The 27426-nt window shown below is 43.1% G+C and overlaps 1 protein-coding gene across 1 annotated transcript in view; it reads left to right on the top strand.

Moving 5' to 3' along the window:
• Positions 1–27426, top strand: part of Nlrp5 (NLR family, pyrin domain containing 5) — a 61921-nt gene that overhangs the window by 20466 nt on the left and 14029 nt on the right. The window contains exons 7-13 of the mRNA XM_063280572.1: positions 8472–8546; positions 10799–10876; positions 12392–12434; positions 16042–17619; positions 20516–20686; positions 23420–23587; positions 25262–25432. Of these exons, the coding sequence (XP_063136642.1) occupies positions 8472–8546; positions 10799–10876; positions 12392–12434; positions 16042–17619; positions 20516–20686; positions 23420–23587; positions 25262–25432 (2284 nt within the window). The remainder of the gene's footprint in view (positions 1–8471; positions 8547–10798; positions 10877–12391; positions 12435–16041; positions 17620–20515; positions 20687–23419; positions 23588–25261; positions 25433–27426) is intronic.

Raw genomic sequence — 27426 nt, 5'->3', positions numbered from 1 at the left:
ATTTTTTCCAGTGCCCATGTGTTCCAGATGCTTCCCCACTTTTTCTTCTATTAGTTTGAGTATATCTGGTTTGATGTGGAGGTCCTTGATCAACTTTGACTTAAGCTTTGTACAGGGTGAATGTCATGGAAAGATCTGCATTCTTCTACATGTAGACCTCCACTTGAACAAGCACCATTTGCTGAAAATGCTATCTTCTTTCCATTGGATGGTTTTGGCTCCTTTGTCAAAAATCAAGTGACCATAGGTGTGTGGGTTCATTTCTGCATCTTCAATTCTATTCCACTGGTCTATCTGTCTGTCTCTGTATCAATACTATGCAGTTTTTATCACTATTGCTCTGTAATACTAATTGAGTTCAGGGATAGTGATTCCCCCAGAGATCCTTTTATTGTTGAGGGGATAGTTTGAGCTATCCTGGGTTTTTTGTTATTCCAAATGAATTTGCAAATTGTTCTGTCTAACTCTCTGAAGAATTGGATTGGTATTTTGATGGGGATTGCATTGAATCTGTAGATCGCTTTTGGTAAAATGGCCATTTTTACTATATTAGCCTGCCAATCCGTGAGCATGGGAGATCTTTCCATCTTCTGAGGTCTTCTTCAATTTCTTTCTTCAGAGTCTTGAAGTTCTTATTGTACAGATCTTTCACTTGCTTGGTTAAAGTCACACCGAGGTATTTTATATTATTTGGGACTATTATGAAGGGTGTCGTTTCCCTAATTTCTTTCTCAGCTTGTTTCTCTTTTGTGTAGAGGAAGGCTACTGATTTATTTGAGTTAATTTTATACCCAGCCACTTTGCTGAAGTTGTTTATCAGCTGTAGTAGTTCTCTGGTGGAACTTTTGGGATCACTTAAATATGCTATCATGTCATCTGGAAATAGTGATATTTTGACTTCTTCTTTTCCAATCTGTATCCCCTTGATCTCCTTTTGTTGTCTGATTGCTCTGGCTAGACCTTCAAGAACTATATTGCATAAGTAGGGAGAGAGTGGGCAGCCTTGTCTAGTCCCTGATTTTAGTGGGATTGCTTCAAGTTTCTCTCCATTTAGTTTAATGTTAGCAACTGGTTTGCTGTATATGGCTTTTACTATGTTTACGTATGGGCATTGAATTCCTATTCTTTCCAGGACTTTTATCATGAAGGGGTGTTGAATTTTGTCAAATGCTTTCTCAGCATCTAATGAAATGATCATGTGGTTTTGTTGTTTCAGTTTGTTTAGATAATGGATCATGTTGATGGTTTTCCGTATATTAAACCATCCCTGCATGCCTGGGATGAAGCCTACTTGATCATGGTGAATGATTGTTTTGATGTGCTCTTGAATTCGGTTTGCCAGAATTTTATTGAGTATTTTTGGGTTGATATCCATAATGGAAATTGGTCTGAAGTTCTCTTTCTTTGTTGCGTCTTTGTGTGGTTGAGGTATAAGAGTAATTGTGGCTTCATAGAAGGAATACGGTAGCGCTCCATCTGTTTCAATTTTGTGGAATAGTTTGGACAATACTGGTATGAAGTCTTCTATGAAGGTCTGATAGAATTCTGCACTAAACCCGTCTGGACCTGGGCTCTTTTTGGTTGGGAGACCTTTAATGACTGCTTCTATTTCTTTAGGAGTTATGGGGTTGTTTAAATGGTTTATCTGTTCCTGATTTAATTTTGGTACCTGGTATCGGTCTAGGAAATTGTCCATTTCCTGCAGATTATCAAGTTTTATTGAATATAGGCTTTTGTAGTAGGATCTGATGATTTTTTGAATTTCCTCTGATTCTTTTTTTTCATTAACTTGAGTATTTCTTATATACATTTGGAGTGTTATTCCCTTTCCCCCCTCCCCTTCCTTATGTGTGTTCCCCTCCCAACCCTCCCCCCATTGCCGCCCTCCCCCCAATAGTCTAGTTCACTGGGGGTTCAGTCTTAGCAGGACCCAGGGCTTCCCCTTCCACTGGTGCTCTTACTAGGATATTCATTGCTACCTATGAGGTCAGAGTCCAGGGTCAGTCCATGTATAGTCTTTAGGTAGTGGCTTAGTCCCTAGAAGCTCTGGTTGCTTGGCATTGTTGTTCATATGGGGTCTCGAGCCCCTTCAAGCTCTTCCAGTTCTTTCTCTGATTCCTTCAACGGGGGTCCTATTCTCAGTTCAGTGGTTTGCTGCTGGCATTCGGCTCTGTATTTGCTGTATTCTGGCTGTGTCTCTCAGGAGCGATCTACATCCGGCTCCTGTCGGTCTGCACTTCTTTGCTTCATCCATCTTGTCTAATTGGGTGGCTGTATGTGTATGGGCCACATGTGGGGCAGGCTCTGAATGGGTGTTCCTTCAGTCTCTGTTTTAATCTTTGCCTCTCTCTTCCCTGCCAAGGGTATTCTTGTTCCCCTTTTAAAGAAGGAGTGAAGCATTCACATTTTGATCATCCGTCTTGAGTTTCATTTGTTCTAGGCATCTAGGGTAATTCAAGCATTTGGGCTAATAGCCACTTATCAATGAGTGCATACCATGTATGTCTTTCTGTGATTGGGTTAGCTCACTCAGGATGATATTTTCCAGTTCCAACCATTTGCCTACGAATTTCATAAAGTCATTGTTTTTGATAGCTGAGTAATATTCCAGTGTGTAGATGTACCACATTTTCTGTATCCATTCCTCTGTTGAAGGGCATCTGGGTTCTTTCCAGCTTCTGGCTGTTATAAATAAGGCTGCGATGAACATAGTGGAGCAGGTGACTTTTTTAAATGTTGGGGCATCTTTTGGGTATATGCCCAAGAGAGGTATAGCTGGATCCTCAGGCAGTTCAATGTCCAATTTTCTGAGGAACTCCAGACTGATTTCCAGAATGGTTGTACCAGTCTGCAATCCCACCAACAATGGACGAGTGTTCCTCTTTCTCCACATCCTCGCCAGCATCTGCTGTCACCTGAGTTTTTGATCTTAGCCATTCTCACTGGTGTGAGGTGAAATCTCAGGGTTGTTTTGATTTGCATTTCCCTTATGGCTAAAGATGTTGAACATTTCTTTAGGTGTTTCTCAGCCATTCGGCATTCATCAGCTGTGAATTCTTTGTTTAGCTCTGAACCCGATTTTTTAATAGGGTTATTTGTCTCCCTGCGGTCTAACTTCTTGAGTTCTTTGTATATTTTGGATATAAGGCCTCTATCTGTTGTACGATTGGTAAAGATCTTTTCCCAATCTGTTGGTTGCCGTTTTGTCCTAACCACGGTGTCCTTTGCCTTACAGAAGCTTTGCAGTTTTATGAGATCCCATTTGTCGATTCTTGATCTTAGAGCATAAGTCATTAGTGTTTTGTTCAGGAAATTTTTTCCAGTGCCCATGTGTTCCAGATGCTTCCCTAGTTTTTCTTCTATTAGTTTGAGTGTGTCTGGTTTGATGTGGAGGTCCTTGATCCACTTGGACTTAAGCTTTGTACAGGGTAAGCATGGATCGATCTGCATTCTTCTACATGTAGACCTCCACTTGAACAAGCACCATTTGCTGAAAATGCTATCTTCTTTCCATTGGATGGTTTTGGCTCCTTTGTCAAAAATCAAGTGACCATAGGTGTGTGGGTTCATTTCTGGGTCATCAATTCTATTCCATTGGTCTATCTGTCTGTCTCTGTACCAATACTATGCAGTTTTTATCACTATTGCTCTGTAATACTGCTTGAGTTCAGGGATAGTGATTCCCCCTGAAGTCCTTTTATTGTTGAGGATAGTTTTAGCTATCCTGGGTTTTTTGTTATTCCAGATGAATTTGCAAATTGTTCTGTCTAACTCTTTGAAGAATTGGATTGGTATTTTGATGGGGATTGCATTGAATCTGTAGATCGCTTTTGGTAAAATTGCCATTTTTACTATATTAATCCTGCCAATCCATGAGCATGGGAGATCTTTCCATCTTCTGAGGTCTTCTTCAATTTCTTTCCTCAGAGTCTTGAAGTTCTTATTGTACAAATCTTTTACTTGCTTGGTTAAAGTCACACCGAGGTACTTTATATTATTTGGGTCTATTATGAAGGGTGTCGTTTCCCTAATTTCTTTCTCGGCTTGTTTCTCTTTTGTGTAGAGGAAGGCTACTGATTTATTTGAGTTAATTTTATACCCAGCCACTTTGCTGAAGTTGTTTATCAGCTGTAGTAGTTCTCTGGTGTAACTTTTGGGATCACTTAAATATACTATCATATCATCTGCAAATAGTGATATTTTGACTTCTTCTTTTCCAATCTGTATCCCCTTGATCTCCTTTTGTTGTCTGATTGCTCTGGCTAGAACTTCAAGAACTATATTGCATAAGTAGGGAGAGAGTGGGCAGCCTTGTCTAGTCCCTGATTTTAGTGGGATTGCTTCAAGTTTCTCTCCATTTAGTTTAATGTTAGCAACTGGTTTGCTGTATATGGCTTTTACTATGTTTAGGTATGGGCCTTGAATTCCTATTCTTTCCAGGACTTTTATCATGAAGGGGTGTTGAATTTTGTCAAATGCTTTCTCAGCATCTAATGAAATGATCATGTGGTTTTGTTGTTTCAGTTTGTTTAGATAATGGATCATGTTGATGGTTTTCCGTATATTAAACCATCCCTGCATGCCTGGGATGAAGCCTACTTGATCATGGTGAATGATTGTTTTGATGTGCTCTTGGATTTGGTTTGCCAGAATTTGATTGAGTATTTTTGCATCGATATTCATAAGGGAAATTGGTCTGAAGTTCTCTTTCTTTGTTGCGTCTTTGTGTGGTTTAGGTATAAGAGTAATTGTGGCTTCATAGAAGGAATTCGGTAGTGCTCCCATCTGTTTCAATTTTGTGCAATAGTTTGGATAATATTGGTATGAGGTCTTCTATGAAGGTCTGATAGAATTCTGCACTAAACCCGTCTGGACCTGGGCTCTTTTTGGTTGGGAGACCTTTAATGACTGCTTCTATTTCCTTAGGAGTTATGGGGTTGTTTAACTGGTTTATCTGTTCCTGATTTAATTTCGGTACCTGGTATCTGTCTAGGAAATTGTCCATTTCCTGTAGATTATCAAGTTTTATTGAATATAGGCTTTTATAGTAAGATCTGATGATTTTTTGAATTTCCTCTGAATCTGTAGTTATGTCTCCCTTTTCATTTCTGATTTTGTTAATTTGGACACACTCTCTGTGTCCTCTCGTTAGTCTGGCTAAGGGTTTATCTATCTTGTTGATTTTCTCAAAGAACCAACTTTTGGTTCTGTTGATTCTTTCTATGGTCCTTTTTGTTTCTACTTGGTTGCTCTGAGTTTGATTATTTCCTGCCTTCTACTCCTCCTGGGTGTATTGCTTTTTTTTTGTTCTAGAGCTTTTAGATGTCCTGTCAACTGGTGACATATGCTCTCTCCTGTTTCTTTCTGCAGACACTCAGAGCTATGAGTTTTCTTCTTAGTACTGCTTTCATTGTGTCCCATAAGTTCGGGTATGTTGTACCTTCGTTTTCATTAAATTCTAAGAAGTCTTTAATTTCTTTCTTTATTTCTTCCTTGACCAGGTTATCATTGAGTAGAGCATTGTTCAACGTCCATGTATATGTGAGCGTTCTTACCTTATTGTTATTGAAGACCAGCTTTAGCCCGTGGTGATCGGATAGGACTCATGGGATTATTTCTATCTTTCTGTATCTGTTGAGGCCTGTTTTATGACCAATTATATGATCAATTTTGGAGAAAGTACCATTAGGTGGTGAGAAGAAGGTATATCCTTTTGCTTTAGGATAGAATGTTCTATAAATATCTGTTAAGTCCTTTTGGTTCATGACTTCTCTTATATCTCTTTAATTTCTGTTTCCAAGATCTGTCCATTGATGAGAGTGGAGTGTTGAAACCTCCTATTATTGTGTGAGGTGCAATGTGCGTTTTGAGCTTTAGTAAGATTTCTTTTATGTATGTAAGTGCCCTTGTATTTGGAGCATAGATATTTAGGATTGAGAGTTCATCTTGGTGTATTTTTCCTTTGAATATAAAGTGTCCTTCCTTATGTTTTTTAATGACTCTTGGTTGAAAGTCAATTTTATTTGATATTAGAATGGCAACTCCAGCTTGTTTCTTCAGGCCATTTGCTTAGAAAATTGTTTTCTAGCCATTTACTCTGAAGTAGTGTCTGTCTTTGTCTATGAGGTGTGTTTCCTGCATGCAGCAAAATGCTGGGTCCTCTTTATGTATCCAGTCTGTTAGTCTGTCTTTTAATTGGGGAATTGAGTCCTTTGATGTTGAGAGATATTAAGGAATAGTGATTGTCACTTTCTGCTATTTTCACTGTTAGAGGTGGAATTATGTTTGTTTGTCTCTCTTATGGTTTCATTGCAAGGAGATGATATTCTTGCTTTCTGTATGGTGTAGTTTCTCTCCTTGTGTTGGAGTTTTCCATCTATTATCTTTTGTAGGGCTGGATTTGTAGAAAGATATTGCATAAATTTGGTTTTGTCATGGAATATCTTGGTTTCTCCATCTATATTAATTGAAAGTTTTGCTGGATACAGTAACTTGGGCTGGCATTTGTGTTCTCTTAGGGTCTGTATGACATCTGTCCAGGATCTTCTGGCTTTCATAGTCTCTGGTGAGAAGTCTGGTGTAATTCTTAAAGGTCTGCCTTTATATGTCACTTGACCTTTTTCCCTTACTACTTTTAATATTCTTTCTTTGTTTTGTGCATTTGCTGTTTTAACTATTATATGACAGGAGGACTTTCTTTTCTTGTCCAATCTATCTGAAATTCTGTAGGCTTCCTATATGTTGATGTGCATCTCTTTCCTTAGGTTAGGAAAGTTTTCTTCTATAATTTTGTTGAATATATTTACTGGCCCCTTAAGATGGGAGTCTTCACTCTCTTCTATACCTATTATCCTTAGGTTTGATCTTCTCATTGTGTCCTAGATTTCCTGTATGTTTTGGGCTAGGAGCTTTTTGCATTTTACATTATCTTTGACAGTTGTGTCAATGTTTTCTATGGTATCTTCTGTCCCTGACATTCTCTCTCTCTCTCTTGTATTCTGTTGGTGATGCTTGTGTCTATGGCTCCTTTTCTCTTCCTTTGGTTTTCTATATCCAGGGTTGTCTCCCTTTGTGCTTTCTTTATTGTTTCTATTTCCATTTTCAATCCTTCACCTGTTTGGTTGTGTTTTCCTATAATTCTTTCAGTGATTTTTGTGTTTCCTCTCTAAGGGCTTCTACTTGTTTACTTGTGCTTCCCTGCATTTCTCTAAGGGAGTTCCTTATGTCTTTAAGTCCTCCATTATCAAAAAATGTGATTTCAAATCTAAATCTTGCCTTTCTAGTGTGTTTGGATATCCAGTATTTTCTTTGGTGGGAGAACTGGGCTCTGATGATGCCAAGTAGTCTTGGTTTCTGTTGATTGGGTTCCTGCACTTGCCTTCTAGCCCATTGGGTCGTCTCTGGTGTTTGCTTCTCTTGCTGTTTCTGGGAGTGACTTGGCCCTGCCATAGGCCTCTGTGTCCGCAATCCTGTAGAACTGTTTTCCTGTTTTCTTTCAGCCTTTCCTGAGAACAGGTGCTCTGCTCTCAGCTGTGGCAGCGCTCCTGGAGACTGTCTTCCAGCTCTAAGTGCGGGCAGGAGTCAAAGGGTCCTGCCCCTGATTGCTCGTGTAGGTCCTTGCGGGCACAGTTGGCACTATGTGCTTCCCTCTTGGGTCTGGACTGTGGGCAGAGGGTAGTCTCCTCTGACTTCTCAGGAGTATCCACACTTCTGAGGTTTCAGCTCTCTCCCCCACAGGATTTGGGTGGAGGGAGCTGATTGGCGGGATCAGTTGGATCCTGGCTGCAGACTAGAACTACGGGTACTGGCGCCTGTCTGTTCCCTATATCCCTCTGTCCAGAGGCACTATGCAGTTTCCCCTTGGACCAGGGATGTGGGCCGAGGTGTGCAGAGGTGGCAGTCTGTCCTGCAGCCTCGGGATGTCTGCACTCCTGGGTGGTCTGCTCTCTTCCTCCCCCCTAAGATTTGGGTGCAGGGAACTGTAGGATGGTATCAGTTCACCTATTTTCAAAACTCCATTGGGTGCCTACAGATGAAATAGACCATGGCAAACAACTGTGTACCCACAACAAACACAATGTTGAAGATAACTCTAATTACAAGTATCAATTAAAAGCTAATTACAGTCTAATTACAAGCTGCTTACACAGGTCTGAAATTTAAAGGAATTGAGGATGAATAACCAAGATGAACCCTAAATGCCTATAACAGGATATCTCATTGCGAAACCCACCATGAGGCACTCGGAAGTAATAGTGTAGAATGTACAAATTAGGGTCCAAATGGAGTAGCTTTGCCTATCTCTGCTGCTTTAATGTACTCCTGAGGCAAAGGAACTGGCCTCATAGTGAACACAGGGCATAAACTGAGGAGAGGTGGCTTCCCTTAGTCCTCTATGTAATTTGGACATAAAGTGTTCTCATCCCCAACTGGGAAAATTACACTGAATTAACTCTTCTTCTCTATTGCAGAGAGGATAGTTACTCCAGAAAAACATGATAAAGCAACCCAGAAGGACCAAGGATCAGAGGAGGAACAGATACCAGGTTTGCAGGCAGGAGGGGTGGGGTGTAAAGATGGGTATACTTAAAGCCACATGCTGTATAGGTTTTCATCTGAAGAATTAGATCCCCAAATTTTTATGTGTGTGCATGCAGGTTTGAGATGGTTTACCAGCCACCCACATGAGGTAGCTCAGAGTTAGGTATAAATCCCTCTCCAAGAAATCGAGAACCTCTGTCCTCTGCTGGCACAAGGTTCATACATACCCACAGATAGACATGGAATTAAAAGTTAAAAATAAGTCTTTGTGTTAGGGTGGATGTTTCCTGAGTAACAACCCCTAAGGTTGACCTCTGGCACCAACATCAACATGTACACACAAGTAGCACTTTATTACATACAACACACATATGGTTGGGTTTTTTTCCAATTAATTTATTTTATGTATATGAATACACTGTGGCTCTGTTCAGAAACACTAGAAGAGGGCATCAGATCCCATTGCACATGGTTGTGAGCCACCAATTGGTTGCTGAGAATTGAACTCAGGACCTCTGGAAGAGCAGTCAGTGCTCTTAACCCCTGAGCCATCTCTGCAGCCCACAACACACATATGTACATGATTGATTCTTCTACATTCTCCAGACAGAGGTGTGGGAGGGTAATGTTGAGTTTCTCAGCCCTAGGTGACAGGTCTCTGGGCCTGTCCTTTTACAGCTATCCCCATTGGCTAAATTGTTGCTTCTTTAATGGTATGTGACTTTTTATGTGATTGCAAGATTTGGGGGTGGGGTAGGTTCTTGGTTTCATTCACTGTATCATGAATTTTAGAATCACCTTGACAATTTCTTGAATGGAAATGATCAGCTAGTCTCCTGATATAGACTGCATTAAATTGCATCTGTGTTTGGGTATATAGCTGTTATTAATTTTGTTGTATCTGGAAGTATTTCTTGCTCACTCAAAGTAATGCTTCCTGCACTAGAACCAGAGTTCCATTCCCGGAACTACCTAAATATACCAGGGGGATGACCATGTGCTTATAATACCACCAACAAGGAGACAGAGACCGAAGGATCCCTAGTACTTGCTTGCCAGCCCAGTCTAACATGCTGAAATATAGGTTTAGTGAGACTCTCCAAAACTAAGATTGGAGAGCAGAGAGATGGCTCATCGGGTAGGATCATTTGACCAGTCTTCTGTAGGATCCAAGTTCAGTTTTGAGCTCTGACAATCCAGCTAACATCTGTAAGTCTATTCCAGGTGATGTGCCCGCTTGTGGTCTTAGCAGGCATATCCCGCCTGCACAGGGTACAGGGACATATGGACAGAAAAAGCACTCTTAAATAAAGATAAATACATCTTTAAAAGTTAATATTGAGAGTAAGTAAGACATGAAAAGTCAACCTTGTTTCCATACATGAGCACACAAATGTGCACATGGACCGCCCCGTCCAAGTACACACTGAGAGCTATTACAACCAAGCAGAGGTCAAGCTCCTGCAGAGAAATGATTCCAAGTGCTGACACTTCCTCAGGAGCCCCTACCAAGTGTCTTAGGCAATTTTAAATGACTCAATCTCGCACAGGTAGTCCCAGCTGCATGACTTCATGTGCCCAACAGATGTATGATGTCCATAGGACAGCAGTTCACACCTCTCCTCACCATCATCTGTTGCCTAAGGGTGGGGGGAGATGATGCACATGGTACCTCTGCTTTGAACAAACAGCAATATCATGTTCCATTCAAAACACCCATGTTCAAGTGACTCGGAGTCCACGTTCTCCTCTGGCCTCCCAGGCCATCTGCCTGCACACAGAAACATGTAGGAAAATGAAATGTATATTTTTTCCAAAATTTGAAAGGTCCCTGCAGAAGAAAAAGACCACAGGTGACACCTTTGCACCCACATAAACAAACAGAAGTTGAAGTAGAATACTCTAACTACAAGTATTAAGTGAATATCTGCTTTTGCATGTCTGGAAATTGGAGAAATTGAGGTTGAGTAATGAAGATGAACCCTTGAATGCCTATGACCCAGAACTCCTTGTGACACCCACCCTATGCCTCTCAGAACAAGTAGGGTAGAATGCACATGTTGCAGTCCCAGTGGAGCATCTTCGCCCATCTCAGCTGCTTTACTGAACTCCTAAGGCAATGGTCCTGACATCAGAGACTACACAGTACATAAACTGTGCAAAGGTTTCCCTCAATCCTCTATGTAGTTTGGACATGAAGTGTTCTCATCCACAGCTGGGATAATTAGACTGAATTAACTGTTCCTCTCTATTGCAGAAAGCACAACGACTCCTCCAGAAAAAGATGATGAAGCAATCCCAAAGGACGAAGGATCAGAGGAGGAACAGATATCAGGTTTGCCGGTGGGGTAGGGTGTAAAGATGGGTACACTTAAAGCCAAATGCTGTATAGGTTTTGATCTGAAGAATTAGACCCCCGCATTCTCATGTGTGCATGCAGGTTGGAGTTGATTTACCAGAAGTCACATCAGGTGGGTCAGAGCTAGGTATAATCCAGCTCCAAGAAATCCAAGACCTCTGTCCTCTGCTGACACAAGGCTCATAGATACCCACACAGAGACATGGAATTAAAAGATAAAAATATGTCTTTGTTTTAAGGTGGATGCTTCCTGAAGAAGGAAACCTAAGGTTGACCTCTGGCACCAACATCAACATACACACACATACTTAACACTTATCATATACCACACACATATATACACAAATAATTCCTCTGCATTGTTGACACAGAGGTGTGGGAGGGTAATGTTGGGTTTCTCTGCACTAGGTGACAAGTCTCTGTGCCTGTCCTTCTACAGCTATCCCCATTGTTTTAAATGTTGCTTCTTTCAGGGTATATGACCTTCTATTTGTCTGCAAGATTTGGCGGGTGATAGGTTCTTGGTTCTGTTCATTGTATCATAAATGTTAATATTGCCTTTACAATTTCTTGGAGGGAAATGATCAGCTAGACTCCTGATATAGACTTCATTAAATTGCATCTGAGTTTGGGTATATAGTTGTCATTAATAAGATTGAATCTGGAGGCTGGTCTTGCTCAGTAAAGTAATGCTTTCTGCACTTAGAATACCATTACCAGAACCTAACTAAATATGCCAGGTGGGAGGGGCCTGTGCCTATAAAACCACTACCAAGGAGGCAGAGACAAGAGGATCCCTGTTGCTTGCTGACCAGCCCAGTCTACCTTGGTGAGATCCAGGTTTAGTGAGACTCTCCAAAACTAAGATTGAAGACCAGAGAGATGGCTCAGAGGGTTAAAAATCACTTGGCCACACTTCTGGAGGATGCAGGGTCAGTTTTCAGGTCTCACATGCCAGCTCCTATCTGTAAGTCTAGTTCCAGGGCATGTGCCCTCTTGTGGTTGTAAGCAGGCATAGCCTGTCTACACAGTGACACATACAGGAAGAGCAGTCTTACCTTTTAAATATGTATTTATCATTATTTATTATTGACAGTGGCTGATAGAGACTTGTAAAATCAACCTATTGTCCATACTTGTGCACACAAATGTGTACATGGACCTGCCCACTTACATATACACACAGAGAGATCCTTGACCACCAAGTCGATGACTTGCTTTTATGGAGAAGTAACTCCAAATGCTGACACTTTCTCATGAGCCCCTACCCAGTTTCTGATGCACTTTTAAGTGACTCCTCTTGCATATGTGGCCACAGCTGCATGCCTTTGTGTGCACAACAGGCATGTATCATGTGCAGAGGACAGAAGTTCACAGCTCTCCTCCCGACTCCTCTGTTCCCTTAGGATGGGGGGAGTTCATACGAATGGTATCTCTGCTTTGAACAAAAAGCAGTATCGTGTTGTTTGGGTGGTTTGTCCTTTTTTGAAGCCTTACAAGCTAAGGAACAAGATGCAATGACAAAGGCAGGTGAATGAGGTGTCAAAATTCTTATTGTGGCCAGTCTGTAAGGGAGACTGAATGAAAGAAGCATCCAGATAGGAGTATGGGCTCCTTGTTTCATTAGTGTCTCTCCCTGAACCTCCCCTGTGAATACTGGGGACAAACATCACAGACAGAGCCCTATGGCTCAGTCAGTCTCTGTCGGGTCACAATTTAAGAAAATTTCAAATGACTCATAAATCCAGCAAACTCAGAACTCAAGCCCAAGGTTTACTAATTCTAAACACATCTGAGAGGAGTTTACCAGGGCAACCAAACTTAGAGATTTTTATTAGGTTGCAAATTAGCATACGATGTAAATTTTCTTTTTCGTTATTGATTTTCTTATCATAGATTATATATAACGAGCTTCCCTTTGATACTTTCATACAACTATCCCCACCTCTACCTTGATGTGTGGTCACCCAATGAGTTTGATCAGGTTGCTTAGTCGAGCCTGGGAGAAAGGTTATTTACAGAGGCCTGGACAGCTTCCCAGTGGTTACCCCACTGAAGAAAGCCTCATTCCCCAGTAACCATTAACTGCTAATAAGTACTGAGGCAGGGGCAGGACCTCGTGTAGTCCAGGCTGGCCTCAAACTCTTTATGTAATTGAGAATGGTCTTGAATGCTTAATCCTCCTGAGTGATAGTTACAGGGGTGTGTGTGTGTGTGGTTGTATGTATGTATGTGTGTATACGTCCAGTTTATATGGTGCTAGGGGTTTAACACCAAGACGAGTGGCTCTATCCACTGAATTACCCTCCCAGGCCCACTGTGCCTTCACTCATGCAGTTTATTCTAATCTGTCATCCTCTTCCCATTCCAACCTCTACCCTCCACTCCATAGCCACCTTCTGCTCTCATGTCATGTGTACTGTCACCCCCACTTCCTTCTCTCCACTACTTAATATCCCCTCGCCCCTTCTCCAAGGTGTCTTGCTACTTTTATGGTGTGTTGGGGGGGGTTGTTGTTGTTGTTGTTGTTGTTGTTGTTGTTGTTGTTGTTGATGATGATGATGATGATGATGATGAAGACGATGAGGACGATGAAGATGACGATGATGAACAATCTAGGAGAAAATATGCAGTATTTTTTTCTGAGTCTCGCATATTTGCCTAACATCAATCACCAGTTCCATCCATTTTACTGAATAAATAGAATTCCTAAGTAAAGCCAGATGGTAGTGGCTCACACCTTCAATCCTGGCACTTGGGAGTCAGAGGCAGGTTGATCTCTGAGTTTGAGGCCAGCCTAGTCTACAGAGCAACTTCCAGGACAGCCAGAGCTACACAGAGAAGCCCTGTCTCAGAAAAAAATCCATTGTAAATATCACTATTTTTTCATTCCTTGTGATGCCTTGTGCTATTACATTGTTAATCCCCAGCACTCAAGAGGCCAAAGAAAGTGATCTCTTTGTAACTCCCAGGCCAGTAATGTCTACATAGTGAAAAATTAAAAGTAAATACTTTCCATCATGGAGCTGGAGAGATGGCACAATGGTTAGGGCACTTGCTGCTATTGTAGAGGTACAGGGTGCAATTCACAGCACTCATGGCAGCTTGCAACCCTCTGGAATTCCAGTTCCCAGCAATTTGAGGCTGCCTCTGACCTTTTCAGATACCAGGCATGCATATGATATACATGCATATACACACACATACATGGAAAACACTCATACACATAAAAATTTTAATCTAAAAAAGCCCTAATGCACTGTATGAGCAAGGTGAACTCTCAATTCTCCTACTGGTGGGATTTTTCTTTTGCTCTTTTCTTCTTTGTCAGTGGTAAATCCAGCTTGTAAGCACAGTGTGTCCACTGAGGGACTGTTTAAAAGCAGTGATGGAACTTGGATGAGGTTTTTATATTGAAAGCTTAGTAGGATGGAGAATCTGACCAGTTCAGACAAGAGAATCCAAGCTGCATCCCATTTTGCTTCAACAGCCCGATGGGAGGCAATGCTGGGAGTCATGACTCTAGACCTATAGGTCACGATCCTTTTGGGGGTCAAACAGCCCTTTCACAGGGTCACATAGCAGATATCCTAAGTATCAGATGTTTTCATTGTAACTTGTTACAGTAACAAAAGCATAGTTTGGAAGCAGCAATAACTGTTTGGAGGTCACCACAACATGAACTGTATTAAAGGGTCAGAGAATTGGAAAGGTTGAGAACAACTGCTCTAGACTGCAGGCTAGGCCTGTACAACTGGTAAATGCATCATGTTGGCCATGCATGAATTATACCATAACTCAGGCCATATTGAAAAACTTATACTTTCCAGTGTCTTCCAAATTAGAATCCATGCTATTTGAGAGGGGGTTAAGTCTTCAAATCAGGGTTTTCTCTCCTGGAACCAGCTGACTTCAAACTCTGAGATCCACCTGCCTCTGCCTTCTGAGTGCTAGAATTAAAGTTGTGTGCCACCTCTGCCTGACTGGAATCCATACTATTAAATATAAATATTGATGGCATGTTGAGCTATTCACTATGGGTCAGGCACTGTGGTGCACATAGTATATGTGTCACATCACCTGTTTAATAACTACTTTGTTAAAGGAATTAATATCTGTCATTGTCAGGGTTTCTATTGCTACAACAAAATACATGACCTAAAAGTAAATTGAAGAAAGGATTTATTTGGCAATCTGGAGCATGGGTGTAATAATTAAGTCCGTAGGTGATTGGGGCAGGGGGCAGGAAGCCAGAAAGTCTTAGGTCCAACTGGCGCAGGCTGCTTTCTGACTCTGCACGCAAGCCCAAATCTGTTAGCATGGCTCATGTTCAATATAAAGATATTACATTGGTCCAATTCAGCAAATAGAGATTAAGCTCTAGGTGAAGAGCTTGCCTTACATGCATGAGAGCCTGAGTTTAGGACCCCAGAATAACATAAAAAGTTGGGTAGGATGGCAACGTGGTTAACAGTCACATCAATGGCTTGTAATCACAGATGGGATTGAAGAGAGAAAAGCGAATCATTCCAGCTCACTGGTCAAAGAAGCCCAGTCTACTTGGATCTCATGAGAAATACATGGCTCAGAAGGAGCTAGACTGAACTATGGATGTAACTAAGTTGGTAGAGTGTCCCCTAACGTGCATAAAACCCTGGGGTTCAGTCCCCAGTGCCACATAAAACTAAGCATGGTGGTGCACACCTGTGATCCTGGGAGTTGGGACATAGACAGGAGGATCAGAACTTTAGAGCTATTATTGTTTACACAGCAAAGTTGAGGCCAGCTTAAGTTATGAGACTCTTCTCTTCAAACAAGTAATGAAGTGGTAAGAATATTGCATATAGCTATCGGACTTAAAACTAAGGAGAGAGTGTGTGTTAACACATATTTGTACATGTTCAGTACAATGTATTTTGATTCATTAGAGATATAGCAGTGCTCAATTAAAGGCAATTAGCATATTAATCACCTTAAACTTCCATCATTTCTTTACTATAAATCCATTCAGATTTCCTCCCATCTATTTTGAGATGTTTTAAGCCATTATTAATTATGTTCATGGTGTAGATATATATGTCAGTTTCATTAAAAATAAGATTTTGTTCACATTTCATTTTTCTTCTGTCCTCTTATCTGACTTCATATCGTGGGGGTGACCTACAAGACTACAAGGCCCACGTGATCGCTAAATTCGACACAAGTGTGGATCTGCACTGTGACGGCCCAGAGATGAAAGTATTGTCTGATGCTTTTAAACCACACCAGAAAACCTTCAGGCCGCACACCATTATCCTACATGGAAGACCAGGAGTTGGGAAGTCGGCTTTGGCCAGAAGTATCATTCTGGGCTGGGCACAGGGTAAACTCTACCAAGACATGTCCTATGTCTTCCTCTTCTCTGTCAGAGAAATGAAGTGGACAGAAAAGAGTAGTTTGGCACAGCTGATGGCCAACGAGTGGCCACACTCCCAGGCTCCAGTGACAAAGATCATGTCCCAACCAGAAAGACTCTTGTTTGTCATAGATGGTTTGGACGATATGGACTCTGCCCTCCAACATGACGATATGACACTCTCCAGAGACTGGAAGGACAAACAGCCCATATACATCCTGGTGTACAGCCTCCTGAGGAAGGCCCTCCTATCCCAGTCCTTTCTCATCATTACCACCAGAAACACAGGCTTAGAAAACCTCAGGTCGATGGTGGTGTCCCCCCTCTACATACTGGTTGAAGGACTATCTGCATCAAGGAGATCTCAACTAGTCCTCGAGAACATCCCCGATGACCATCAAAAAATACAAGTCTTCCATTCTGTGATAGAAAATCACCAGCTATTTGACCAAAGCCAGGCCCCCTCCTTTTGCTCGCTGGTCTGTGAGGCTCTACAGCTGCAAGAGAAGCTGGGTAAGAGATGCACCCTACCCTGCCAGACTCTCACTGATTTATATGCCACCTTGGTGTTCCACCAGCTCACCTCAAGAGGGCCTTCCCAGAGGGCACTCAGTAAGGAAGAGCAAATTACCCTAGTGGGTTTGTGCAGGATGGCACTGGAGGGAGTGTGGACCATGAGGTCGGTGTTCTATGATGATGACCTGAAGAGCTACAGTCTAAAGCAGTCTGAGATCTCAGCCCTCTTTCACGTGAACATCCTTCTCCAGGTTGGCCACAGCAGTGAGCAGTGTTATGTTTTCTTCGACCTCAGCCTGCAGGATTTCTTTGCTGCCTTATATTATGTTTTAGAAGGGCTGGGGGAATGGAATCAGTATTTTTCCTACATTACAAACCAAAGGAACATCATGGAGGTGAAGAGATCCAGCGACTCTCACCTCCTCGAGATGAAGCGTTTCTTATTTGGCCTCATGAACAAGGATACCTTGAAGACTGTGGAGGTTCTGTTTCGATGTCCCGTGACCCCGCCTATTAAGCAGAAGCTCCAACACTGCCTCTCTCTGATAGGTCAGCAGGTCAATGGCTCCAGCCCAATGGATACCCTGGATGCCTTCTACTATCTCTTTGAGTCTCAGGATGAAGAGTTTGTTCACATGGCTCTCAAAAGCTTCCAAGAAGTGTGGCTTCTGATTAACCAGAAGATGGACTTGATGGTATCTTCCTACTGTCTCCAGCAGTGTCAGAACTTGAAGGCAATCCGGGTGGATATCAGTGACCTCTTCTCAGTGGATAATACTCCCAAGCTGTGCCCTGTCGCTCTCCAGAAGTGAGTATGGGATGATTTTTATTTAAAGCCAGTTAGTCATTTTTGTATGTTACTATGCTTAGACATGACTTTTGGAAATATTTGGGGTACCAGTTGGCACTTAAAGAATGATTCGGTTACTAACGGGACATGAAAAAGTCTGGTTTGACATTATCTAGTGGAAAAGCCCTTTTAAAACAGTACCATGCTGGGGATATAGGTCAGCCAGTAGAGTCGTTGCCTAGCATGAGTGAAGCCTGGGGTTCAATCACAGCAAGGTAGACTGGGTACATACCTGCAGGCCCAGAAATCCAGGTGGCAGAGGTGTCAAGCTAGGTTCCACCACTAAGCCTATTAGAAGAGCCAAATTAATAATAAAATGCAGAGAAGGGAGATTCATTCAATGAGGCCACAGTGGAAAGAGCAACAGAGATCAAAGGTCAATAGATCTTGACTCCCCTCCCCATAGCCTATCTTTTGGATCCTGAAGTGAAGTTAAAATAGAAGTTCAGGGACATGCATGTCTTAAGTAGTTCTGAGCAAAGTGCATGAGCCCTGCCCACCATTGACATATCATCTGCCCTCCAGTCTCTCCAGCAAGGTGGTCTTCTCTGTGTGGAATTGCATTCTAGGAGGCAGGTTCCCCTCTGACTGATACCAGGCTCCAGACTTTCCCTTCTTCAAAGGGAGATTCCTGGAGATTGGCCTGTTTCCAAAATCTGATAGAATGATGGACAGATTAACAGACAAAAATATCTAGGCAGAAGAAGGAGCTCAGTGATTATGAGCATGTGCTGCTGTTCCAGAGGACCAGAGTTTGGTTCTCTGCACCCAGTGGGGTGTCTCTACAACTCCATGGCTGGGAGCTCCAGCGCCCTCTTCTGGCCTCCACAGACACCTGCATGTTTGTGCATGTAGTCACGGGGACATGGCATACCATACACATTATATAAAAACTAATTTTAAATATTTTGATAATAAAATACCTTCATCTCTGTACACTGGTTACAGAGAAAGGATCAGATGTTCAAGTTTTTTAAGACCATTTAGCAGTTTCTAAGTATATATATGTAACCTATTAATATCATCTCATATATTAAATCACAATGTGCAGATCTAAGTTTGCTCCTTCCGATTGTGATAGTGTGGTCTTTGACCATCTTCCCTCTCCCCTCAGTCTCTGGTGACTTCACCACTCACGAGTCACTTCTGGAGAATTTTGTTTAAGAAAAATGGTTCCATTTATTGTGTGTCTCTGTCTCTGTGTCTTTGTGTGTCTGTGTGTGTGTGTCTCTATCTGTGTGTACACATGTATATGCATGTCATGGCATGCATGGAGGTCAGAGACCAACTAACAGTAATGGATCTTCCCCCCTCTGAGGCCTCCGGGTTTGATCTCAGGTACTCAAGCTTCACTGCAAAGTCTCACCTCACACAGATAATGTCCTGATAAGGAGCTGTCAATGGAGTCATGTTTTCAATTAGCCACTTCCACATATATTCTAGCATCCTCCAAAATCACTTGCAACTGATACAGGGCACAATAAGTCAAAGATGGAGTCCCATGTCAAGGGTCCTATAAGCTTCCTCTTGCTGCTATTAGGAATGAGCCACACTTGTCTTCACAGACCTGCCTCTGCCTGTTCTGTTGTGTTCAGGTAGTTGCCACAACTTAACAGGAAGTGGCAATCTCTACTCCAAGATGGAGATGGAATGGTCTATTATTGCCAGAGTAAAAATAAAACAAAATCCAAGCTAAAGAAATGGCTCAGTTCTTAAGAGCACTTTCTGTTCTTCCCTCTGGATTTGATTCCCTAGCATCACTTTGGGTGGCTTATAGTCGCCTATAACTCCAGATCCAGGGCAATTTGATGCCTTCCTCTGGCCTCCATGAGCACATATATAGAGATACAGAGACATGAAGACAACACGCAGACGACAGGCAGACAGACAGGCAGACAGAAGAGACGCTGAGAGAGAGACGCTGAGAGAGAGACGCTGAGAGAGAGACGCAGAGAGAGAGACGCAGAGAGAGAGACGCAGAGAGAGAGACGCAGAGAGAGAGAGACGCAGAGAGAGAGAGAGACGCAGAGAGAGAGAGAGACGCAGAGAGAGAGACGCAGAGAGAGAGACGCAGAGAGACTGAGAGAGACGACTGAGAGAGACGACTGAGAGAGACAGACTGAGAGACTGAGAGAGACAGACTGAGAGACTGAGAGAGACAGACTGAGAGACTGAGAGAGACAGTCTGAGAGACTGAGAGAGACAGACTGAGAGACTGAGAGAGACAGACTGAGAGACTGAGAGAGACAGACTGAGAGAGACAGACTGAGAGAGACAGACTGAGAGAGACAGACTGAGAGAGACAGACTGAGAGAGACAGACTGAGAGACAGACTGAGAGACAGACTGAGAGACAGACTGAGAGACAGACTGAGAGACAGACTGAGAGACAGACTGAGAGACAGACTGAGAGACAGACTGAGAGACAGACTGAGAGACAGACTGAGAGACAGACTGAGAGACAGAGAGACTGACTCATGCACAGACGCACTCCCAGTTACACAATCTTAAAAATAGAATCTTTTTTTTAGTGCTATTATAACACAACCATACCATTTCACCACTACAGTGAGCTAGAATTTAAGTAAATAGGTGACTGGGAGGACTAAAGACTCCTCCAATTGGTCTAGCAAATCCCCAGGAGATATTGAAGTGTCAAAGAAGGCTGACTGTAGGGTTGGTCCTATAGAGAGCACACCAGGTAACATCTACTGGCTGGCTTTATTTCCTCAGCTGTCCTGTGCTCCCTTACAGTCTAGTCTCCTTCCTGTGGCTGGCCTCACTGTGGCAGTCACTCATGTTCAAATCCTCCTGTTCAATCCTATTTCTCCCACTCTTCCCCCTCACTGACACAGGACACAATGCAAGCCCCTCATCATAGAGTGGTGGGAAAACTTCTGCACTGTGCTCAGCACCCATCCGAACTTGAAGACACTGGACTTGGGCCACAGCATCTTGAATGAATGGTCCATGAAGATTCTATGCCTCAAGCTGAGGAATTCATCCTGCAGCATACAGAATCTAACGTAAGTGCCACCCAGCCTGGTGCAAGCAGTCTTCCCATGGCTTCTCCTGCCAAGACAGGGTTCATCTGTAAACCCTGAGGAGATGTATTCTGAGAGAATGCATGCTGTAAAAGGTCTCTTGCATGAACTAAGTCCCCTGAAGCATGGGATGGGAGTTGACCAAAAGACCTTATAAAGAGAGGTGCATAGGTTTAAGGCAGGCTTCATTATCATGGATTTTGAAGTATAAGTAGGAATTGATCAGTAATTGAGAATGTGAGAGGAGGACTTTGGGGCCAGTAATGTAACATGAGGTAATTGGTCAAGGTGTATGATGTATGTCATTCTCTGATCATTCTTTAATAACTCTAAAGCTATACAAATATGTGAACAGCTAATGGTTAAATATAATACAGGTAACGTCAGTCAGTTTGGGAAGGAGCTGACATCATAATTACCTTCAGAAGAGGCGGTATTATGGAAGAGCAGAATTTACAGGAACAATACAGCGTGGAGAGATCCAAACATGATGGGGCCTTTAAAATGCAGAGGTTTCACTTTAAACACTGGAGAGAACAAGGCGGAGGGGCTGGAGGGATGACTTGTTGGTTAAGAGCATCAGCTGCTCTTGCAGAAGACTTAGGCGCTGTTCCCAGTACCCACATGGTAGCCCACAGCCTCTCTCAACTCCAGCTCCAGGGGATCCAATTTCCTATTGCCACCCCCTTGGGTCCTGGCATGTATGTGGTACATGTACAGTCATGCAGGTGCACACACATACACATTAATGAGTATGCCAAGTCATCGCAAGAGACATGTTGGGGCTGAGTCAAAAGGGGCCACTTTAGAATGAGCCCCTCGTTAACACATCTCTCACCAAATCCCTCTGAGAAGTCTCTCTGGACCAAATCCCCAGAACAAAGAGAAGGTCTTGCTTTTAGGAGTAAGGAGAAGTTTCCCATCACATAATTTAGGTCAGCGTAGCATATGTGACAAGGAGCATGAGGGACCCAACTGAGAGCTGTCAAGTCACGGCACCAGACACTTAACTCTGTCCTGGGGAGAGCTGCAGAAAGGTGGCAAGGCCTGATCGCTTGCCTCAGACTGTGCCATCTGACCTGTTGTAAGAAACACTACCTTTCAGAGGCAGTCTCATACTCTATCACTAATAAAAACCTGAGCCTGCTAAAGATGTCAGGTATCTTGGTGAGGGAAGATAAATCCCAGCTCTGCTCTAGACAAAAAGCCGACTCTTTAACTTGCCCTCCCAAGCCAGAGGAAATCCCACGTGACATCCAGCTAGGGGCTGGTCAAGTTCTCAGTTGCTAATACATGCATTGAGTTCCTGCCCTGACTTCCCTAGATGAGAGACGACAAGCTGTAGTCGTGGTGTTTTATTATAGTGATAGAAACACCAACTGAAACAATGACTAAAAGCTACATGAGGAGAAAGAGTTTTCGTTCATAACTTTCAGGTCATACTGTATCACTCCGCTAAGTCAGGGCATGAACCGAAGCTGAAGTCATGGAGGAATGCTGTTTACAGGCTGGCTCCCCATTGCCTGCTCAGCCTGTTTTCTTATAAACCCAAGACTACCTGCCCAGGGGTGGCACTGCCCACAGTGCTCTGGTCCCTCACACATCAATCATTACCCAAAAGAATGCCCTACAGATGAGACTATAGGACAATCTTATTGAGGCATTTTCTTAATTGAGGGTCCTCCTCCCCAGATTCTAGCTTTATCAAGTTGACAAGAAAAGAAAGAAAAAAAACAAAAATGGAGACAGCAGGTAGGTATGGCCATGCTCGGTGAACTGTAATGAAGCATAAGTCTTGTGTTTGATGCCATCTGGTATCCCTGTATTCAAGTGGTTCTCAACCTGTGGGTTGTGACCCTTTGGTGGTCAGATGACCCATTCATGGGGGTCACATATCAGATATCCTGCATACCAGATAGTTACATTACGATTTATAACAGGAAAAATAATTTCCTGATTGGGAGTCACTACAACATGAGGGATTATAAAAGGGGCCACAGTATTAGGAAGGGTGAGAACCACCACGCTGGAAGGAGTCGTCCAAAGCAGGATTGTTTGATGTCCCATTCCTGGGGCCTCGGGAACATTGTGGGGTTCTGTAAAATTAAAGGCAAATAGAGCTAAGACTTAGTAAGTAGGATTCTCAATAAGACAAACTTCAACCACGGGATCATGTAAATATCCGTGAGGGCCCAAGCCTATAATCCTAGCACTTGGGAAGTGGTGGCAGACGGACCTGAAGTCCAAGGTCAGTAGCTTGCAGAAGACCAGAGTTGTTCCTAGCCTGCAACTCCAGCTCCTGTGAGCTAGTGCCCTCTGCTGGCCTCCATGGGTATCTGAATGCACATGCGCACAAAAAACCTTTAAGAATGTTCCAAGTTCAGTGTCATTCTCAGCTACATAGTTGGGAGACCAGCCTAGGATAAATTAGAGTCCACTTCAGAAAAGGAAAACTTCACTGACAGTGTTCACACAGGGCTGTAGTCCCAGCACTTGAGTGACAGAAGGAGGAGTTTCACGCAGCATAGGATACATGAGACTTTGTCTCAGAAGTAAACTGTATGCAAAGAGCGACAGCTTTGCGAGCTGGCTAGATGCGTAAAACGGAAGAGTGTTACTGGTTAAATGTGTTTAATACGACTATTCTCTCTTCTCCCTGCCCCGTTCCCCTCCCTACCCCTCTCCCCTTCTCCCCCCTCCCTCCCCTCCCTTCAGGTTTAAGAATTCAGAGGTAGTTTCTGGCCTGCAATATCTCTGGATGCTCCTTGTTAGCAATCGGAACTTAAAGTACCTCAATCTAGGGAACACGCCCATGAAGGACGATGACATCAAGTTAGCCTGTGAAGCACTGAAACATCCAAGCTGTTCCCTGGAGACCCTGAGGTGAGTGTGTGACTTCTTCTCACCTTAAAGTTCAGAACAATTTCCAGGAAGTTGCAAGACTACAGCAACCTGTGGGTGGTGAACCCTTAGGAGGGGGTCACATATCAGATAACCTGCATATCAAATACTTAACATTATGATTTATAACAGTAAAAAAAATTACAGTTATAAGGTAGCAACAAAATAACTTCATGGTTGGAGATCACCACATCATGAAGAGTTGTATTAATTTTAATTGCACTAGGAAGGTTGAGAACCACTGCTCTAGGTTAGAGATGGGGAAGTTCTGGAGGCAGTGGTCTTGGCAATGCTATAATGGGGATGGGAGGCAGGAGAAAAGAATGGGCTACATGCCAGCAAACTGAGCATTTTAAACAGTAGATTTTAAGGTATAACTATGCATCCGTGTTTACAAAAATTCAGTGTTTTGTAAACATTAAAATCAGGACCAGTGAGGTGGCCTGGGGCATAAAGGAGTTTGCCACCAAGCCTGATGACCTGAGTTTAATTCCCACATGGTGGGGGGTGGGGTGGCTGGGGAAGAGAGGGAGGGGGAGAACTCCCAAAAGTAGTCCTCTGACCACATGCTCATCATGGGACACGTGTGTGCACCCATACACACACATTAAGAAATATAAAAACAGGCTGGAGAGATGGCTCAGAGGTTAAGAGCACTGTCTGCTCTTCCAGAGGTCCTGAGTTCAATTCCCAGCAACCACATGGTGGCTCACAGCCATCTATAATCAGGTCTGGTGCCCTCTTCTGGCCTGCAGGCATACATGCAGGCAGAAAGCTGTATGATGTATACATAATAAATAAATGTTTTTTAAAAAAAGAAATATTAAAACCATTAAAGCAAGTATACACCTGTAATGTACCACTGTGGTTGCTGGGTCATGGGGATGGCAAGTTCAAAGCCAACCTGCTTTGTCTAGCATGATCCTGTCTTCAGAATAAGGGGCTGTGGTAAAGTGGTAGAGGGTAGAAAAGCTCAGCTGGTAAAGGTCTCATAGAGCATACAGGAAGCACAGGGTTCAGTCCCCATAGATGCACACACCCAAGCACAGTGTGTAATCACTGTGCTCCAGAGGTAGAGGCAGGAAGAATGGATCAGCCTCAACTGTTTAGCAATTTGGAGACTAACCTGGGCCAACTCGAGGACTTGTCTCAAAATGAAAAGGATCACAGGTAACCTCAGGCATTTTTCTTTGAATGGCTATGTGCTACAGTGAACTTTCTCAATGAGAACTGACACGGGACAACTTGTGAAGTGTTTCCCATCATGTTAAGAAGTTGACACTTTGGTTTTTCTTTTTAATTAGATTTTATTTTGTGTGCACATGTAGCATGTGTGTGGTCCGAGAACTCAGAGCAATGTGTTCTCTACTTGTACCATATGGGTCCATACTCAGGCTTTCAGTCTGGGCAGTGAGCACCTTTAACCCACTGAGAAATCACAAGCCCCAGGCTTTTGTCCATTTAACAAATATAGATGGTGTGTTGTATCTAAGGGGGAGTAGTGTGCTGGGTGACAGTATTGATGGGCTACTATAAGGAAGAGAAAAAAACAAAACTATCTGTGTGAGCAGTCTCCTCCAGTTCCTAAGGAGCTAAGTGGAGAGGGGGTTACCCAGGAGGGACAAGAAAATAATCTTGTGCTGCCTCTCTCTACAGGTTGGATTCCTGTGAGTTAACCCTCACTGGTTATGAGCTGATCTCCAAGCTCCTTCTTTCAGCCAGCAGCCTAAAGTGTCTCAGCCTGGCCAGAAATAAGGTGGGGGTAAAGAGTATGACATCCCTTGGGGAAGCCTTGAGTAGCTCTACATGTACACTGCAGAAGCTGATGTGAGTCTCCCTTCTTCTCGCCCTATGACAAGATGCCCCAGAGATGGGTGGGACTGGCAAGCATTTCTGCAGAATGAGGATGGTAGCTATGGCCTCATGGGAATGCCCTGGTATTGCGGCATATGAGAAATCCCACTCATTCAATCATGGCAGCCCTTCTGTTGAAAGGGAGTCTAGTGGGTGTCAGCCAAAGGCCTCTGTTCTAACAAAGCTCTTTTAGAACGTGACACCTATATAAGCCAAGTGGGTTCGTTCACATTTGACACCACAGTTATAGTTACCCACTCATTCAATGACCAAGGACTTCCTTCTTGGTTATCCAAGCCGATTGCAGAGCATGTACATGGTTGGCATGGGTATATAGTTACAATACCCAGTAAGGTATAGTTGTATATGACTGACTATATGCCAGCACACAGGTGGCTAAAACAGAAGGATCATAGCAAGTCTGAAGTCAGCCTGGGCTGCACAATGAGATCTTGCACTCTCGCTTGCGCTCTCTCTCTCTCTCTCTCTCTCTCTCTCTCTCTCTCTCTCTCTCTGTGCGGAGGGGCTCTGGCTCCCTCCCTCTGTCTCTCTTCCTACCTTCTCCCCACACGCACACACACACACACACACATGCACCAGGAAGAAGTGCTGGGAAGGTGGTTGTGTGGGTGAAGAACATAACACCCTGTACAAGCATGAAGACCAGAATTCAGATCACCAGAACCCCAGTAAATGCTAGATGGGCTTGGTGGGTTACATACGTCACTAAGGCAGACAGGCTCTCCAGAGCCGTCCAGCTTGTCAGACTAGGCAAACTGATTCAGAGACCCTGCCTCAATAAAAAGATGGAGAATGATCAAGGAGGATGCCCAGTGTCAATCGTGGGCCTCAAGCATTCGTGCAGAGACATTTGCAACTTAGGCATACATGTGCAGTCACAGCCATACAAATATACATACACGCACACATTACTCATGCCAAAAAGAGGAGGAGGAGGGTCCTAACAGAGGACCATCTGAATGCCAGATAACTCTGACCTGAGGAGACAAAGGAGCCAACAGAAAGAGACAAGTCTAAGAATGTTGTTTTATAGACATGCTTCTCATGGAAACTTAGGGCAGTTGTTACTGGCCCAGTTGGCCTGTTTATAGAGAGGAGAGTGAAGAGGTAATAACTGTAGAAACCACTATTTAAATTGAAATGAGATTTACCAGCTCTTGTCAGTGCCTGCCTACCTGCCTGCCTTCTCCAAACATATCTATGGGGCGGCCACGGTCTTTAGTCTCATGGGTAAGCAAAGAGTCAGTTTTAGGCTAAGCCACTCATTCGTGGATGAACTATGATCAATGGGCAAAACAGAAAATCTGATCCACAGCCACTGCTCAGAGCTGTGTGCTGGCACCTGTCACAGCTCTAGCTGCTGCTGCTGCTTTTTTTTTTTTTTTGCATTTCTCCCCTTTTATTGAAAACAGATTTTTCACATAATATATCCTAGTTACAGTTTCCTGTCCTCTATTCCTCCTAAGTCCTTCTTCCCTCCTCTCCCATCTGGATCTATCCCTTTTTTGCTTCCCATGATAAACCAAACATGCTTCTAAGGTATAATAACGCAATACAGTACAATACAATACAGTACAGTACAATACAATAAAGTACAATATAGTACAATGTAACACAATTCAGTACAGTACAATATAGCTTCTTAAAGTCACTGAAAATAAATAGCACAAATCACTCTTTAGAGGCCAGAGGCACAGCTGGAAAGATGGCTCCAACATTAATAGCACTCGCCCCTGGATCTGATTCAAGACACCCATATCAAATGGCTCACAGCCACCTGTAACTCCAGCCTCAAGGGGGCTCCAGTGCCCTCCTCTGGCCTCCACAGGCACTGCACCTGCATACACATACACACATAAGTACAAATATTAAAGGCCAGAAGTGGAAGAAATCACAATAATGTCAACATGGTTGCTGGGCACTGGTCCAATCCAGCCGATTTCTTT

The sequence above is a fragment of the Rattus norvegicus genome, chromosome 1 (genome assembly GCF_036323735.1).
Source record: "Rattus norvegicus strain BN/NHsdMcwi chromosome 1, GRCr8, whole genome shotgun sequence".
Lineage (NCBI taxonomy): Eukaryota > Metazoa > Chordata > Mammalia > Rodentia > Muridae > Rattus > Rattus norvegicus.
The sequence above is the reverse complement of the archived record's forward strand: the minus strand, read 5'-3'. Positions and strand labels throughout refer to the sequence as shown.